The following is a 19,265-nucleotide window of genomic DNA, read 5'->3' on the forward strand; positions in this document are numbered from 1 at the left end:
ATGTATAGCCTCATTAAATCCCTATGAAAGACTCATAATAAATGAAAATCAAGCTGATCAGATTCGTAAAAGAATGTTGGTAACCTTCAAAATTAAGAGCGTCGTCCAAGCACCATTAATTACTACGATCATTTTAAGGCTCTCAAGTCTCACCTGAAAGAAACGAGGAACTCTCTAATCTCTCTACATAGACTGCCTTTTTCTCATAAAAAAAATAGAAAGAATCGTAGAAAAATAAAGGAAGAATAAAAAAAAGGATATTTAAATAAGAGGCTGGGGAATATGGTGGGAAATTGGATTGACTTTCTTGGATCCTGTGACAGACATAGTCACTGTTATACATACAAATTATAAAATATATATTCGGCAGCCAAAGCTAAAGGAAACAGATGAATCATGTAAAGTAAATAAAAAAGAAAACAGAAGAAATAGAAATTACAAAGAAAACAAAAAAGTATACGGAGATCAGACAAAGGTTGAATACTGAATGGGGAGGCGACAGAACCAAAAGATGTGTTCAGTTGGAAATAAAACACAGTAGATGCAGTATTAGACCATGGAAGAGAGGGATATGGGAAGCATGAAACGAACAAAGCAGTATAATTACAGATGGTAGAAGTAGCAGTTTCTCTTTTCTCTAATTTCCATCTTGATTATGAAAACAAAGGCCACTGAAACCAACCATACTAATAATAATAATGATAATAATAATGAAACATCCTCTGCACCCAGCAGCCAGCACTCCAAAAAAGTAGCTCTCTCTGCCCGTCGTCATCAAAACCCTCCCTCCCTTAAATTTAGTAATTTACCCTCCGGTACCTCTCAACCCCTACCCCTCACCACAACACACACCCACAGCCATGAAACTTTCTTCCCTTCCTTTTCTTCTTCTTCTTCTTGCTGATCTTCTTCTCTCCCTCGTTTATTCTGCTCCCGCGTCTGCCGTTCCTCCCCAACTCTTGTCTCTTCTCTCTCTCAAATCCTCCCTCAAAGACCCACTCTCCACCTTCCATGACTGGGACCCGACCTCCTCCGTTAATCCTAGTCCCGAAGGTGACGTCCCAGTTTGGTGTTCTTGGTCAGGCATCAAATGCCAGCCCAAAACCGCACAAATCACCACCCTAGACCTCTCTCATCGCAATCTCTCCGGTATAATTCCGCCAGATATCCGGTACCTGTCACGCTTAATCAACCTGAACCTGAGCGGTAACAACTTCGATGGACCTCTCCAACCAGCCATTTTCGAGCTACCGGAACTCCGGACCCTAGATATCAGCCACAACTACTTCAATTCAACGTTTCCACCTGGAATTTCCAGGCTCAAGTTCTTGCACATCTTCAACGCGTACAGTAACAGCTTCACTGGCTCACTTCCACCTGACCTCGTCCACCTCCGCTTCCTCGAGCAGCTTAACCTCAGCGGAAGCTACTTCAATGGTAGCATTCCACCAAGCTATGGGAGTTTCCCGAGGCTTAAGTTTCTCTACCTGGCCGGGAACTATTTGGATGGTCCCTTACCACCACAGTTAGGCTACTTGACACAGCTCGAGCACATGGAGATCGGTTACAACGCGTTCGAAGGCGGAGTACCCGTCGAATTCTCAATGCTATCAAATCTCAGGTACTTGGACATTTCTAACGCCACTCTCTCTGGCACACTTGCACCCGAGCTCGGGAAACTGACAAAGCTCGAGAGCTTGCTACTCTACAAGAACCAGATTTCAGGCACAATCCCGGCGAGTTTCGGAAATTTCAAAGCACTCAGGACTCTGGAATTGTCCGATAACCGTCTTTCGGGCACGATTCCCTCAGAACTGGTTAGCTTGGAGGGACTCGTCGAGATAAGACTAATGGACAACAACCTAAGCGGCGAAATACCGGAAAAGATCGGCGAATTGCCGAACCTCAACTCGCTACTCCTATGGAACAATTCGCTAAACGGTACCATTCCTAAAAAACTTGGGTCCAACGGCAACTTGCAGCAGCTCGACCTGTCGTCGAACTCTCTCACCGGTCCAATCCCACCGAACCTTTGCCTGGGAAACAAGTTATTCAAGCTCATTCTCTTCTCCAACAGGCTCGTCGATCAGCTCCCGAGATCGTTAACAAACTGCACCTCTTTGTTTAGGTTTCGGATCCAAAACAACCTGCTCAACGGCTCCATTCCTTACGGTCTCGGCTCTTTGCCCAACCTAACCTTCGTGGACATAAGCGCGAACAATTTCACCGGCCCAATCCCGGAAGATCTAGGCAATGCCGAGAAATTGCAGCAATTGAACATCTCACAAAACCATTTCGACGCTGTTCTGCCTGACAATATCTGGGACGCCACGAACATGCAGATCTTTTCCGCCAGTTCAGCGAAGCTCATCGGTAAAATTCCGGACTTCATCGGCTGCAAAAGCTTGTCAAAGATCGAGCTCCAAGGAAACTCCCTTAACGGTTCCATTCCCTGGGATATCGGTCATTGCGACCGGCTTCTGTGTTTGAATCTAAGCCGTAATTCACTCACCGGAATAATCCCTGGGAGATTTCCATCCTCCCGTCGGTAGCGGACGTCGACCTCTCACGTAATTTCCTCACGGGGACCATCCCCTCCAATTTCGGAAACTGCACCACATTGGAAAGCTTCAACGTATCCTACAATATGCTGACCGGACCGATACCGTCGACGGGTTTGATATTCCCGAGCCTCCATCCGTCCTCGTTTTTAGGGAACGAGGGTCTCTGTGGAGGGCCATTGGCGAGGCCCTGTGCGACCGACACGTCGTCAGAGGGTCGGGTTGAGGAGGCTAACAAACAACAGCCCAAGCGGACGGCTGGCCCAGCCGTTATTTGGATAATCGCGTTGGCATTTGGAATTGGCCTGTTCGTAATTGCCGCCGGAACTCGGTGTTTTCGCACCAATTACAGCCGTCGATTTGGCGACGAGCGTGAGATAGGACCGTGGAGGTTGACGGCGTTCCAGAGGTTGAACTTCACGGCGGAGGACGTGGTCGAGTGTTTGACGAACACGGATAAGATCTTAGGGATGGGTTCGACGGGGACGGTTTACAAGGCGGAAATGCCAGGTGGAGAGATCATAGCGGTGAAGAAGCTGTGGGGGAAACACAAGGACAACGTGAGGAGGAGCAGACTAGGTGTGTTGGCTGAGGTGGAGGTGCTGGGGAACGTGCGGCACAGGAACATAGTGAGATTGTTAGGGTGCTGCAGCAACAGGGAGTGCACCATGCTGCTCTACGAGTACATGCCCAACGGCAATCTCGACGATCTCTTGCACTCCAATACTAAGGTCGTTACCGACTGGGTTACCCGTTACAATATCGCGCTTGGGGTGGCTCAGGGAATTTGCTACCTTCACCACGACTGTGACCCGGTCATCGTGCACCGCGATCTCAAGCCCAGCAATATTTTGCTGGACGGTAAGATGGAGGCCAGGGTGGCCGATTTTGGGGTCGCTAAGTTGATCCAGAGCGATGAGTCCATGTCGGTGATTGCCGGCTCCTACGGCTACATTGCGCCAGGTGCGTTTTTCTTTATATTTATGTTTTTATTATTTTCTTGTATTAAATTTATGTTGGACGACGAGGGCTTGCTATCGCGCGCCCGTGTGCGCAAGTGGTGTTGACTTTACGGCGCAGGTTAGCGGCGTTGATGACTGTTGTTGTGTTTTTTGTTGGGCTGTTATTTTGGGAAGGGAATGTTGGGTTAAGTTCCTTTTGTTGGGTGACGAGATCTCGGATCTGGCTGAGTCAATTAGTTCCACCTTAGCTTCTTCTAGTTATTGTCAAAGTCATAGGATTCGATATTAAAGTAAAAATTTTACAAAAAGAATGAAATAAAAGAAAACAAGAAAGAAAAGGACAGTGACGAGCCAAAAAGAGAGGAGACAAAACAAGTGTCGTTTTCAACTATTTTGATCGTACTGTATGACTAACTTATAAGCAGCAAAGCAAAGGAGGGGGAAAAAAAGTCTAGATTTTTCAAGCTGTGGTTAAATGAATAAATAAAATATATAGCATTTCATGAGTGCGCAGGCGAACGTGGCATGCAATAGCAGAAGGCTTTGGCGCCGGGATTTGTCCCGACTGTTGTTTTAACTTTCATATATGTATATATATGGCGCACTATTGCGCGTGACGCCTCCCTTTTTCTTTACTTCCACTTTTCTTTTTCACTAAGATCTAGCTCTTATATAATAACAGCACCCGCATGCATACAAAAGTTGGTACATGAATATGATCAACATGCATTTTGAAAGCGATATTGATCAATTGAACTGAATTATTGAGGCTGTGTTTTTTTATTGCAGAATATGCATATACCTTGCAAGTAGATGAAAAGAGCGATATATATAGTTATGGGGTGGTGTTGATGGAAATTTTGAGCGGTAAAAGATCGGTGGACGCTGAATTTGGGGATGGTAATAGCATTGTGGATTGGGTGAGGTCTAAGCTAAAGACTAAGGACGGTGTCAAAGACATATTGGACAAAAATGCCGGCGCCTCATGCGCATCTGTCCGGGAGGAGATGATGCAAATGCTTAAAATCGCGCTACTTTGCACTAGTCGAAACCCGGCCGACCGACCCTGCATGAGGGATGTCGTGTTGATGCTGCAAGAAGCTATGCCCAAGAGGAAGTTTCTCGAGAGCATGCGTAATGTTAATGTTAGTTGTGGTGGCGGTGATATCCCTTTGGCACAAAAACCAGTCTTGGATTAACTGTTAATATGATTAATTTTACTTGGATTTTATTTTTTACTTTTTAACTTTTCAAATTGCGGGGAGATTGGTATAGGAGTGCTTTTTCATTATGGATTTCAATCGAATTCTTCATGCATGTTTAATTACTTAATACGTTGTTATAATTATGTCTTTTGGGTGTGCTGGATCATGCTTATGAATTCAAGGGTGTAAATGATGGTTAGCATGGAGTGGTGACTGTCAAATCATGAAATGCACCATTAATTTATCTCTTAGTACTGAAAGTAGCAAGTAAGTACTGAATTACATGGGTGTAGACCGCATGCACCATGCCCGCACTAGATACGTTCTAGTCACTTTTTCGACGTTCCTGTAACATATCCTGTTCCTTCCATCTTCCTCTTCTGATTTTATTACTTACAAAGCAATATTATTATGAAACTAAACTTTTCTCCCAAAACAATAATTGAGGGAGAAATAAGCACAACAGAATAAGGGAGAAATAATTGCATGCGTGTCTTGAGGCCTTAATAATCTTATTCGGCTTCAGTTTCACGAACCAAGTACAAAAGAGTTTTACTTCATACAATCATTTTTGTGTACTCTTTGCGCATTTCATTAATGTGATTAATCAAAGCAGTTATTTTATATTAAAAAAAATAATGCAGTTAATCATATAAGTGGAGTGCGTAAAAATGACTGCACATAAAATTTTTGACTACAAAATAGCTAGCGAACTCCTATACATATACCCCACTCATAATCTGACAACAAACGTGCCCTGAATTTCTCTTCTCGGTGATCTTGGCCCTCTGCTTGCACTCCTTTATTAAGCAGCTTGGATTAGATGTATCTGTATACTTTCCTCCTTTGCCTGTTACCAAAAAGAAAAGAAAAGAAAAAACGTTGTTGAAACACTATCGTTATTATTGATATTAATTGGGGTTTTCTAGTAAAAGTTTTGAAAGCATTTTTATCATCATGACTATTTAATCATGTGAATAAACCTTATGATCGTTACATAAAGGAATTATAGCCCTGTTGGAGGGTATATGGGTTGAGCTAATTAAAGCCAGGAACTCATGAAATGTGGACTATGCTTTAGCAAAGCCCATATTCAGCTTAGCCACTCTAAAACAGGCTCTCTCTCTAGGCTTGTTTGCTTCTCTCTCTCTCTCTCTGTATTTTTTAAGAGAGAGAAAACAATTTAAAGAGTGAATATTTAATGATTAGAATTTGGAAGCTTACCAATAATGCACGGAGCAAGGGAACAGCAATCTCCAGTTCCTCCAAATACTCATCTTCTTGTTCTAACATGCTTCTGAGCTCTGTAAGGAGATAAAGTGTTGTCTCAATCTGCTGAAATAACCCAAATTTATATTAGTTGTCTTATTAATGCATGCTACGGATTTCTAGAGGACTAATAAATTCACCAGATCAATATCATGTGGATATAACTTGGGAGTATTTGGAGTTTTAGTGGCTAGCTAGCATGCACTCAATCTCATGCAGATTGGATCCCAAATGAACAAAAATGAACCTTTGAGAAGAATTTCGCGATCATTGCTTCAATGCTGTCCATAACTCCCATGGCCGTGGTCAGAACTTCGTATAGACATACCACATCAGCCTGTGCCGTGTATATATATATATAGTGAAGGTAAAGTATTTAGATTTTCATCGAAAGTTTAGATATAAGATAGAAATTTAAAATGCTGAGGTCAGAGACTTCTTGCAACGTTCATTTTTTATGCTCCACGGCTAGTGTTGATTTATTGTTTGAATAAGAAATAGGAAATAAACATGGTTAAGGGAGGAGATATGAAAAGGAAGGAATACACATATAAAATATACCTTAGCACCTTGGACTAAAGGAAGCCTGACCGATAGTCCCAATAACTTTCTTGCCAATCTGCTGACTGATTCTTGATTCCTTCTCTCCAACCTTGACCATTCATTTAGAAGGAACATCTGTGGGCTGATGATTTGATATGATTTGATCTCAAGTTTGAGCCTTTGCATTTGAATTTTCTTTTCTACTATGGTTTTTCTCATTTTGAAGATTCTAACCCATATAGAAAATAGTTTAGCCTGGAAGTAGGAAAAAGGGAAAAAAACCCATAAGGACGTGCCATCTTCAGATCAATTTGTCGCCGGAAGCAATATCGAAACCTTAAAAGTGAAAACCTCGTAAAACCCACATTTGACAGATTATTACTTGGGCATGTTATCAAGCAGATCACCAGATCCCATGCCCCCAAGAACACATCAAAAAGAGATTTTCTTATAAGAATTGCATCATTCCATGAATTCAATTCATTTTTATAATGATGAAACTTAACGTTCGAAATATTTAGATTTGGAGCAAACTAAGTGGTTAGATTATTATTATTATATATCCATGTATTTTTCCCGAATATATGAACTGTCCATATATAAGATGTTGCTCGGCCCGTGCCGAGCTAAATTAAGCTGATGGGCCAGATTTCTCTTTAATGAGTGTATATAAAATATATAATTAAATATGATGGAATGTAGAGTCATATTCGAACTGAGAATCTGTACTGTGATATCAATTAAAATCACAGTAACGAGTGAGAAGAGGTCTTAACAGTTAACATGATACCGTAAAAGTAGCTGGAAGCTTACCTCTGCAATTCTCTTTACACCAGCCATGGCAGCCTCCCCTCTAGCATTCACAAACCTCCACTGCAGCAATCTATTATGCAGAACCCGAAACCGATGAAACTCTTCCTCCAGTGGTGGTGACACTTTCCTCTGCTTGAAGTACTTCAAAACCCCACCAACACCGCCACCTTTAACCCTGATCTTTCCACCAAACCCTGGCGACTCCGGCCTTGCTGGACAACCTAAATTCTGCCCGGGCGACTCCGGCCCACCCGACACCCCAGAGACCTCCCCGGCGACAAAGCCCACGCAGACGGAGAATTCGTCACTGATTTTGCCCCCTTTGCTGCGCCAGTAGCACGTGAACTACTACTCCGACGCTGCAAGAACTTAGCGAAACCAGCTTGATCATTATTATCACGAGCATTTTCTTGAGGCATGATCTTTTGCGAGGTCGATAAAAAGGTCGTCGAAGGAATCATTATGTTTTCATCATTTTTGGTGGGTCTTGACTTTGATGCAGATTTTGGGCGGTGGTTGGTTACTCTGTGGCAGGAATTTGGCGAGCAAAAATGGTTGTAGTTGTTGTTGTTGACGGGAAGTGTGGCGGTGGCTGGGGTTGTGCTTCGGCTTCGTAGAAGGGGAGTCGATGGTGGCAATGTGGTGGAGAGGCGCCGGCGAGTATGGGTGTATTCCATGATCAACTACTATTTGGGTAATACTTGCTGCTGCAGGGCCGGGGCGGAATGGTTGTGAGCATATTTGTCTGATGAGATGGGCGGGCCTCAAAATTAAGGGCAAGGTCCGATTAAAGAAGGCTGGGAAGTTGAGAGCACGTCTTTGGGGGGAAGAAGGCTGACTTCTTAGCTTAGCTTAAGCAACATGTCACCACGCCATGCAAAAAGTCTCTCCCTCTGCCGTCGAGGCCACCATGTACCAACTCGAAATTCCCATGGGGTTGGTGTAGTTTGACCTAAGAGTTTTTTTTTTTTTTTTGTTCTTTTTTCTTTTAATAAAAAAAACGTTGATCCAATATCAAACTGACAGATAAGTCGTCCCAAGATCTCTAACATTGTAGAAGACATGTTTCACACCACCAACTATTTGAAAGACTTGCAACAGATGAGATTGTGGCACTGGTCGGCTAGGGAAGCTTTAATGCCTAAGTTAGAAAAACATGATCTCAATATACGTATATAAGCAAAAGCTAGATTTTAGTGTTACTTTTAAGAGTTATTTATAGAGGTATTGAAGATATAGATAAGAACTAGTTATCCCGTAATTAGCGACTGAGAAAATCAATTCTAACTATTTGGCGTTATCATATCACACAGTTAAATCCGTAGGTCACATGGACTTTTGGACAGTGCATCTCCCAATCTCGGGCCCATGGCCCAAACCGATCCACTAGTTGTGGGCTTATAATAAAAGGACCTAAATATTCCTTCCAAACATGTTAGGGCTGCATGGTGAGTAACATTAAGAAGAAAAATGTTAAATATTCAAGAGGGTGACTAGCTGTACGTTTCCTAATTAATTGGCCGTTTGATCATTCGGGGAACCACGTACGTTTAAACGTGTCCCATTCATCTTATTCTGATCTTTACATGATCATACGTACGTAGTCAAAACTAGACGTTGTAGTTGTCTCTATCATTATCATGAGCTCGACAGTGAAAATGATGGTTTATCTCTCAATAGACTATAAAATTAATTTAGATTCAACGTTCAACAGGAATCAACAATATTATTGACGACATTAGAGGAGAGCGACGAATGATCACTCCCCACTCTCTCTCTCTCTCTCTCTCTCTCTCTCTCTCTCTCTGTGTTTTTTTTTTAATAATTATATGATCTTATAAATCTTGTAAGATGACAATTAAGAACATGATCGAGTGCAATTCAAGCTGCTTATCGATCGGATGAAAACAATTGAAGGAAGAGATCTAAAATTAAATAAAGAGAAAAAGTCACCAGGATGGATGGTCATGATCATGATAAAACTTAAACGTTTGATTGCAAGCTGTAAATTAAGACTCGATCCTTATCGGGTTGATGAAATGAAATCTGATCCGATCCATACGGTTAAAGAGTCATTGAAAATTGGAACGGCATGCCAAATATTGGTAATTACAACTAATTTCAATTTCAAAATTTTTTTTTACTTAGTGATTAAGAAATGATTTTTAATAATATATTTTTTTTAATTTTTTTAAAAAAATATTTAAAAATGTTAAAAAAATACATGTAAAAAAAAAAATACTAATATAACTAACTGTAGCTCCCAGCCTTCATGATTATACATATAATTTAAATTCAAAAAGAAGATAAGGATGCATGCAGTGTCACATAGAGCCCATTAACCTCTTGGCTTCTTCTCCAAGTACTGTTCATTTATATGATCGAAGCTAGCTGTGGAGTGATGCCCGCCAGGGTAAAATTAAGCTAAATTCATATCCAAACAGAACATAAAAGGCTCTAGTGGTCTCTCTCTCTCTCTACAGCTTTTCTTTCCTTTTTTTAATGAGAAGATAAGAGAGAACAGTTATAGCTTAAACAGCCAAGCGCAGTAGCAAAAGCAGGTACGTGTACGTCCGTCCTCATGATGATCTTAAATCTCTTTCCATGGAAGTCCTATGAAACATGGAAACTAATTAATGACTTTTTCCACTGATGGCTTGCACCAAAGTTCACAGCATTGTAGATCAGCTCTCCAACTACTCACATTTCAGATTCATGAATTAATGTCATGCAGCCTTAAACAACCAATTAGCAAACAATTGCAAGGCAAAAGAAAAATAATATCAAAGTTAATTCTCTGAATCCAAAATTAACAAACCCATTGTATCAAAACGATCTTAAAATTTCTAGCCTACATCAATGAAGAACAAACGAAACCACAACAATTTAAATACGAAAATTTTGTACCTCTAAAATTTTCCATCAACTTAATTTGATCTTATTCTGCATCGGATACAGTTGAGATGAAGTCAACCAGCTGACTAGCTTCATCATCTTCCTCCATCTGAGCCGGCTGATTAAGATCTATTATATTGTCTCCAAATCTAACGACAGAAGAACTTCTAGCATTGCCTAAGTTGGAAAAGTGGACCTTCTTGTGTCCACCCAATGCTTGACCAGATTCGAACACCTTAAAACAGAATTCACATTCAAAGACTCTCTGCTCAAAGCGGCCATGACCTGTACGGCTACGGCCACGGGCAGTTCCCCCGTCTTTACCATCTTCCAAATCCTCTTCTCGTGACTGATTCTTGGTTTTTTTGTGGTTCGCTCTGTGGCCTCCAAGAGCCTGATAGGATGGAAACGCTTTCTTGCACGTCTGGCACTTGAACTTTGTTCGAGGCCGTGTTCGCGTGTGATTCAGGCGGAGAGAATGGTCATCCCCAATATCCTTACCTTCATGTTGAACTTCTTCTTTCGTTCTTGGCCATTTGCCCCTAGAAAGCATTAGAAGAGACATAGCCACGTCTTCTTCAAAGAAAGTATCAGAGACTGAACTGACCAGTTCCGGTTCGAGTGGCGACTTGACGAGTGGTGCAAAGGTTTCACGACGCCGCTTGGATATTCTGCGAGTTGGATTCATAGGTTGAGAGTCGGCGTCACTTTCCTTGTCGGAGTTTGGAACGAGAGAGAGGACGTCGCGGTTGAGAGATCGGTAGGACTGCATGGGGGAGGGGAAGTTGAGAGAAGAGGATGAGGATTGAGATGGAGATAGCAGAGTTGAATCGGCGGCGAACGAGTTGTCAAGCTGTTGTACTGTCGGAGGGATCGGAAGCTTGGCAAGATGAGATCTCATGTGGCCCCCCATGGCCTTGCCATTGGCTAAGCGCTTGGTGCAGATCTTGCAGATTCTGTGCTTTTCCATGGTTTCAAAACTCACTACTTCCTATCTGATCTCTTGCTTTCAATCCCAAAGGGAGGAAGAGGAGCGAAGAAACCTAGAAGGAGTAGGTGACAACTATTTTTTCTTAAGCAAGAGGCCACAAAAACAGCAGGTCCAGAACGGATATGGCGAAAGTTAAGGATTTCTTCTTAGGATTTTGGCCCATTATACAACTTAGATCCCGAACCGTTCGATGGATTCTCCGAATTATATGATTGTTGATCAAGCGGCAAATCTATGCATGATGCAGTCTGATCTGTTATGGAAAAATATTGGTTATCGACGTAATCTCCTGCTAGCTCAGTTGAAAAGATAACCCTCTCTCTCTTTCTACCTATCTAACTGAATAGTAACTTTTATTATTATTTTTTTATAACCTTTTTTTTATTTTTTCGTTAGCTCCTTTTTTTTCTAAATTTTAAAATTTTTTACTATTTAACGTGTAGCTTCTTTATAAAATTTAATAAAAAATCATATTTTACCTTAATAGAATAAACTCGTGAAAAGCTTTTGAGCGAAGAATTCAATCAAATATTGTCTACCAAAACTCCTTTAAAACTCATCACATATTATTTTTAATAAGAGCAACCAAACACATTAAAATCGTGTTTACGATTTTTATGACAACTGTATTAATTCATATGGTGGCATCTTAGCTATAATTGAAATTTGATTAATATTTGTTTGTATTTATGATATAGTAATAATTATAAAATTATTACATAAATATCAATAGTCTTTCTTTTAAAAACATTTTTTTTTTCATTAGCTAAACATAAAAATCGTCCTGGATCTGAAAATATGCTTATAGCTGTGATCTAAAGCATATATATAGTTTTTGAAAACAATATACGCGGTTTGGATACAAAAGTCTCTCCAGGGTCCACCAAGAAAAGGATACCCATAAGTGTTAAAACAAATTTCTTTAAAGTATTTTTGTGTGTATTTTTTATAAAGAAATATTAAAAAATAAACACTAAATACTAAAAAATAAGAGTGATACTAAGTACAAGTTGCAAAAGTACAAGCCTCTTGTAAAAACGTGAATTACATTAAGAAAAAAATGAGTTTTTCATAATTTTTTATGGTAGGATACACTTACCTGGGACCACATTAGAGAACTTTTTTCATATCTGAGAGTTGCTATTTATACCGAGAGTCTAGAGTCTAGGAGGGACAGATTGTGTCTGTCCCATGTAGTCGTGTCCTTTTACTATTCATTCTGTTAGAATCATTTAATACGACATATATTTGCGACGACTTCAGTAATGTGACGTGTAGCTCGGATAGTGGTATCATTAATGCGACGTAATTTTCCGATTTGCCTTACCTTGTTGGTGCCTTAGATGGTTCGTCGATGTCTCATTGTCAAAGGATTGATGGTCCCCCTTACTTCTTGCCCATTTACGTGAACAGGTACTCAAGAGCTAGATGCTATTCGAAGAGGCTACTTGTTCTGGGCTGGGCTTTCGCTTATTATTCCCTCAGTTGCCCTTCTCAGGCCCGCTAAGACAGAGGGAGGAAAACTACTTACACAACCCGTCATTGTAATACATTTGGAGTCTATATGAAAAAAAGAAAGAGCAGTGCTACACCCACCGAGTACGAGACGAGACCTGATAGTGGCAATTTTTTTTTATACCCTTAAAACATTTTTTTTAAAAAGAAAAAATTACAACATCATTAAAAAATACTTTATTAATCATGAAGTAAAAAAAAAAATGTCGAGATCCAACTATCGATGAGAGTAGCATTTTTCAAAAAGAAAAGATAGTCTTTAATGTGCGATTTGGATATTAAGATGAGATGAGATGATATAATTTTAAATGAAAGTTGAAAATTAAATAAAATATTATTTGAATATTATTTTTAATATAATTATTATTTTGAGATTTGAAAAAATTGAATTGTTTATTATATTTTATATAAGAATTTAAAAAAGTTGATGAGATGAGAAGATACGTTTTCACTATCTAAACAGGGCTCTTTTGGAAACTAGGATTGAAGAATGCAAAAGCCGTTAGTCAACAATTACATTTTCGAAAATTTGTCTTTTATTTCCAAAGCTCATATTTTTGTATTTACTTAGCCATCATATATGTTATAAATTCTTTTTTTCCTAATGATCGTATTTACAAAAGTTCGTGAAAACGATCAATCCTATTTTTTATTTTTTAAACAAATATGGTTTCCCCAAACAGTTAAATATATGCTTTTAGTTTTAATACAAACAAGACCATTTCTTCTTCAATTTTCATTCACCCAACCCAAGTTTCTCTTATACTTGAGAAGAGGAAATTAAAGGGTAATATTCTCATTTGAGAAGAAAAGAACCTGAACCTAAACAATTCCCATTGGTGATAATCGATAATCTAGCCATCCACTCAATGGCACACCCAAGTAAGCTGAACAATTCCCGTTGTGTTCTATAACTTCTTTGAAAGATAATGTTTCGTTTATTTCTTGATGATTCACGGGCATCAACATAGCCTCGTCTAAGATGCACACCAATACGAAGAGGAAAATGGGAACACAATAATCTCCTTGACTATAATTGGAAGGCAAGACTCATACAAAAAACAGGAAAACATGATAATTGATACGCGAGAGAGAAAAAAAAAGAAAAAGGAAGGAAAATTAGGATCATATCAATGAACTTAAACAGTGAGACTTCACTTTTTGCCGCTTTTTTTTCCTTGTGCAAGTTTTGTTCTGGGTCTTCTTTTACGGGTAAGAGCAAACTCTCCAAATTTGTGACCAACCTTTTGTTCAGTGAGCTTGCAACGAACAAAAGCCTTTCCATTGTAAATTCGTACGACGCAATTGACAAATTCTGGCCAAATAATAGATCTACGCGACCAAATTTTTCTGTTCACGAGAAGATCTCTGTTCTTCTTCGTTTTGAACAGGAATGCATCAATAAAACTCCCCCTCCACATAGATCGTCCCTGCTGCTTGTTAAGGACCTTCCTCACGGCCTTCTCATCGGGCAGGAACCCATTATTCTTCATCTGCTCCAGAAACTCCCTGGCCTCGCCCAACTTCCGCTCCCCAGCCAATGCCTCAAACACGGCCATGTAGGTCCCGGCATTAGGCCTCATCCCATTACTCATCATTTCCATCACATACTTCTTGGCATCTCTTATATATTTAGCATCCGCAGCAAGTCCCTTGACAAGAACCGAGTAAGTATAGGCATTTGGGGCGATCCCTGAGGCAAGCATGCGCAAGTAGACTCTAAGAGCCTCCTTGGGCTGACCGGCATTGGTATAAGCCTCGATGACGGCGGTATAGGCCACCACACTGGGTATGTAACCCTTTTCCTTGATCTGAGCGAAGAGTTCCGAGGCCTCGTTGGTGAGTCCGTCTTCAGACAAAGCGTCGAACATCTTATCGGCATGTTTGAGCAGACCGTCTTTTGCCCTCATGTGGTGGAAAATCTCTTGCAAATTGTTTGGGTCCTTGGGCTCCTCTACGACGGCCATCTTATCGAAGGGTTGGATTTCTTTGGTGCCCCTGGCCTTGGTCTTGTCATTTTGGCCGTCTTCGTCCTCTTTCTTGGTGATGTTGGAGCCGGCTTCGGTGGCAAATAATCTGTCGTGTCTGTGAATCGAAGATAACATCGACTCTCCGCTTGGAAAGCAATAGCATGGAGGAGAGATTCTGGAGTTGCGTGCAGACGCCGGTACAAATGATTCTGATTGAAACGGAGGCGACGCGTGGAGGAAAGTTAAGAGGCGCTTGCCGAAGGTCAGATGGAGAGAGGGAGAAGTGTTAGATGCCTGCAAAAATGCCCGTGATATCGATCTAGCGCCCGCCATCGATGATCCTGATTGTCTTCCCCTTTGTGAGTCTTTCTAAGCGTTCTTTTTTAAAGCTTCTGGATCTACCCTGCTCTCTCGAGTCCCGACTCTCAAATTCCTTCGGGTGGTTTTCTGATAGTCTTATCGTGTGCGCATCTTTATACCTCCATGGCTCACTTTGTCATAAACAAAAAAGAAATATGTTATATTATACTTTGTTATTTTATCACCTAATCTTTATTATTTCAAGAATTATTTTACTTTTTTCTTCTATCATATTTTTAAGATATTTTACTTCTATTATATAATATATAAATATAGCCTTATCTCTTTTATACTACCATTCTATTACTTTTTTTAATTTTTTTTAATTTTTCTTTTAATTAATGGTTAAAAAAATGACTATTAATGAAATTGTATACTTTTTTAATTTTTTCTTAATGATTAAAAATATACTTAAAAGAAAAAAAATACACTAAAAATAGTAAAATAGTGATAAAAGAGTTGTAAGTCTATCACTACCTATATTAAATTTTTTATTTTCTCAGAGGATTATATTTCGGCTGCCTCTTTTCTTTCTCTATTTTTATTTCTAGTGTCCAAATCTCTTATTTTAAATTTTAGAGCTTGAACAAAATTTTTTAAGAGATGCCAATCTAATATGTATTATATATACACACACATATACATTGGCATTCGATGAGATTCGATTTAAAGGGAAATAAATGTTGTAATCAATAAATTATTACAATAAAATTAAAACAAAAAAGAAAAAATATAATGATAATACCCAACATGCTCTAAAATTAACTTGTATATTGAACCGTACACGTCCTTTTTAATTATCTGCAGCAAAATCATATCCCTTTGATTTGAATTTGCATATAAATTTATCCCACATTTCTTTTCTTTTTTGTGTAAGCAAAAACCATTCCGATTTCCACATCCCATTTTGTTTTATTAAACGCTAAAACAGGCTCCCAGTAATGTCCTAGCTTAGTAAACGCTAGCACAACACCCCTCCTATCTTAGGTGTGACAGAGAGTATAAATCATCTTGGTCAAGTCTCACCAAACTTTTGTAGGGTCCATAAGCCCAAGAACCTCCTCCCACATCCCAACACTCCCAACGCTGGCCAACCCAACTACACTTGGACTACAAGCTGCTACTCTCCAATAACCAGCTCTTTCTCCCACCCACAATACCCATCAAAGAACCTGAAGTCCCCAACCCCAACTACGTTTCTCTTCACCATTTCAGCTGCACAACCCACGCTCTCCTTTGTTCCATAATACAAGCCCTTTATCACTTCCTCAAAAACCCCACCCCTCTCCACCCCATCCTCATTTCCCCCTTTAGTATTGACCAAAAACAAACTCTCCTCAAGTGGCCCACCAAAGAACAATGGCCGATCAGAGAACGTCCCCTCAACATCTATCATAGTTGGCCTTGTTTTCTTGATGGACATAAGTGACGGTCGATTAAGAATGATCCCAGATGGTCCCAGGGGTCCCATTGACAAGACCAGAACCACCGTTCGTTCAAAGATGTGGACACCATCAAGCTTTTCAGTAGCAATGAGCAAGCAACCCTTTTCAGGCTCATGAATAGAGTGAGCCCATTTGTCACCAATTGAGATGGGTGGAGGCTGGTCATCCACCACGACATCTGGATCAACATATGAGGAAGACTCTTGGAACCTTGATGCTCGCTCTCCGGCTACCAATTTCGCTCTGAAGGATCGCCAGTCAGTGTTGTTGTCTTCAGATGGCAAGGACGATGACTCCATATGACAACCTATATAGCATTACAATCCATAAGCAAGCTCAGATAAATACATTGTATATGTGTATGTGTGTGTGTGTGGAAATATGATAGTTTTTGTACTACTGATAAAGAAATTGAACCACTTACACGAAACGGGAAACAACAGGCCAACTTTTCTGCTCTTCAATTGCTTAGCATATGCTTTAGGGTGAACCTGGATCGTAGATTTGTTTGAGGGAACAAGTTGTATGGTTTTGGTGAAGGAAGTTGAGGTGAGGAAACGAGCTTCCATGGTTTTAGATTCCCTTCTTCACTTCTTTCTGTCAACTGTGGATTAAGTTGGTGCTGGATAAGATCGAGAAGAAGCTGCAAATATATATATATATATTTATATGAGTCGAGGAGTGATATGCACCACAAAATGTTCCGCCATCCCATCCCATCCCATCCCATCCAAGTATGGATGTTTCCTTCTCAAACTCCAAAGTATGGGCTAGCAGACATTACTTTACACATGGCGAAGTAGGAGAAGAAGTATATCACTACTCATGGACCTTCCTTCGTGGTATTTGGATTGATCAAACCCTTTTTTATGACGTGCCACTCTGATAGCCAGTTACTATTTGTTGTTGTAGTTACCCTTCGACTGAAGCAGCAACTTGGGATGGGAATGGTATAATTTTCAACATAACAGGCAGAAATTTCATGTCATTCCACATGGCAGCCTACCAGTGGCCAATTTTTATTTTTGGATTAATGCCATCGACTTAAAAAAACGCACGAAAAGATAAATAAGGACCTAGCATGAATTTTTGGAACGAGGCATTAGGAATTTAGGAACCAAAATGCGGCTTTGATCAACATACTGTACAAAAGAGGTCCTAATGAAGATTGGATTTGCGCATTTGGGAGTGGATTTGCTTTATCCGACACCTTTCTTCCAAAAAAAAAAATATTCGTTTTGAAAGATATTGTTTATTTTTTATTTTTCAAGATGAGCAAATTAGGACCTTCGTTTGTTATTTTAGATAAAATTAATTGAGATTAAAATTAAAAATTTAATAAAATATTATTAGAATATATTTTTTAATATTATTTTTAGTTTAAAATTTTAAAAAATTAAATTATTTATTTTATTTTATGTAAAAATTTTAAAAAATTGTAATAATTATAAAATTAAACGAGTGGACTAGATAATCGCTGACGAGTTGAAAATAGTTATAAAATCAAACGAGTGGACTACATAATCGCTGACGTCTTCTAATCGGATATTTTAATTTATGTCGAATAGCATCTAACTTTTTGAGTTACCAATATTATATATTGAATATTAAAATCAGATATTACGGGCAACTTTTATTAAAAAAATTTATTGACGTGACAGATTTTCCAGTTGCACTTTTTTAATATATCCAATCAATCACCGTTATTTAAACAAATCTCATGGTTCTTATCGAGACAACGTTCGTGTTATTAAAAAAATATATGGTATTTGTATGATCCAAAGTGTTCAATCAACGATGACAAACATGAATAACAAACCCAGTTAACTCATGGAACCCAACAAAGACCGACTTTTATGGACTGACCATAGAAAATTCTTTCTCGAACAACCGAAAACTAAGGCGTCGTTTGTTTTTAAAAAATATTTCATTTCATCTTATTTTATTTTATTTTATTATTATAATTTTTTTAAATTTTTATATAAAATAAAATAAATAATTTAATTTTTTAAATTTCAAAACAAAAATAATATTAAAAAATATATTCTAAGAATATTTTATTTAATTTTTTAACTTTAATTTAATCTCATCTCATCTCTAAAAACAAACGAGCCCTAAAAGTCCCACCCACCAATCACCAAAACCCGCCCCCGCTTTTCCTTAGGTAATAATAGATATATCTCATGTAGGTGAGTAAATATGAAATTTATATAAAAATAATTAATTTTTTAATAATGCACTATATTTGTTTTTTTTAAAATATGTAATAATTACATAGTTTATGACTGCATTTATCATTACTTGAAATATTTAAGTCTAGAATAAAATTTTTTATAAATTCTTATAGCTATGAAATATATAACCTATGTAACATATACTATAAATAAAACTTCTAATAAATACATTTAAAATAGTAAGATTTATATATATTAGAGTATATTTAAATCATGGTGTAACTTCATCTAACAAAAAATTACATATATAAGAAATAATATATTCAATGAAAGAATTGAAAAATAGATCGAATTTATAAGAGTAGAATTCAAAATGTTAATGAACTCAAAGTCAAAACCTACTTATGGCTAAAAGAAAAATGAAAATGATCCTATGACCTCTCAGTTTTTTCTCTCAATTTGACCATCTATATATATTTTTAAAATTTTTAAATTTTTTTATTTAATAATTAAGAAAGTGAGCATTATTTTATTGATTTTTTTAATTTTTAAAAATATTTTA

General features: G+C 38.6%; 5 protein-coding genes across 5 annotated transcripts; 1 reads left to right on the plus strand and 4 right to left on the minus strand.

The window, feature by feature from the left end:
- The first annotated feature begins 741 nt into the window (after positions 1-741).
- On the plus strand, positions 742-4,797 carry LOC121252613 (leucine-rich repeat receptor-like protein kinase TDR). Its single transcript, XM_041152334.1, is given in 3 exon segments — positions 742-2,517; positions 2,520-3,524; positions 4,313-4,797. Coding segments are annotated over 3 exon segments (3,072 nt in total). The 5' UTR covers positions 742-860; the 3' UTR covers positions 4,723-4,797.
- Positions 4,798-5,533: 736 nt separating this feature from the next.
- Positions 5,534-8,030, minus strand: LOC121252108 (QWRF motif-containing protein 7). Its single transcript, XM_041151592.1, has 5 exons — positions 7,878-8,030; positions 7,354-7,698; positions 6,559-6,795; positions 5,953-6,060; positions 5,534-5,578 (listed from the first exon to the last, which is right to left on the minus strand). Exons 1-5 carry the CDS (start codon positions 8,028-8,030, stop codon positions 5,534-5,536), a joined length of 888 nt encoding a protein of 295 aa, XP_041007526.1.
- Positions 8,031-10,137: 2,107 nt separating this feature from the next.
- Positions 10,138-11,353, minus strand: LOC121252615 (zinc finger protein ZAT4-like). The gene has a single exon (XM_041152335.1). The coding sequence runs from the start codon at positions 11,216-11,218 to the stop codon at positions 10,292-10,294; it is 927 nt and encodes a 308-aa protein (XP_041008269.1). The 5' UTR covers positions 11,219-11,353; the 3' UTR covers positions 10,138-10,291.
- A 2,408-nt stretch (positions 11,354-13,761) lies between these two features.
- On the minus strand, positions 13,762-15,304 carry LOC121252616 (pentatricopeptide repeat-containing protein At5g46100-like). Its single transcript, XM_041152336.1, has one exon. It carries the CDS (start codon positions 15,055-15,057, stop codon positions 13,909-13,911), a length of 1,149 nt encoding a protein of 382 aa, XP_041008270.1. The 5' UTR covers positions 15,058-15,304; the 3' UTR covers positions 13,762-13,908.
- A 651-nt stretch (positions 15,305-15,955) lies between these two features.
- On the minus strand, positions 15,956-17,239 carry LOC121252618 (UPF0301 protein CHU_1773). Its single transcript, XM_041152337.1, is given in 3 exon segments — positions 15,956-16,222; positions 16,225-16,836; positions 16,954-17,239. Coding segments are annotated over 3 exon segments (873 nt in total). The 5' UTR covers positions 17,099-17,239; the 3' UTR covers positions 15,956-16,106.
- Between the last annotated feature and the right edge of the window lie 2,026 nt (positions 17,240-19,265).

This window comes from Juglans microcarpa x Juglans regia, chromosome 2S (assembly GCF_004785595.1).
Source record: "Juglans microcarpa x Juglans regia isolate MS1-56 chromosome 2S, Jm3101_v1.0, whole genome shotgun sequence".
Taxonomy (NCBI): Eukaryota; Viridiplantae; Streptophyta; class Magnoliopsida; order Fagales; family Juglandaceae; genus Juglans; species Juglans microcarpa x Juglans regia.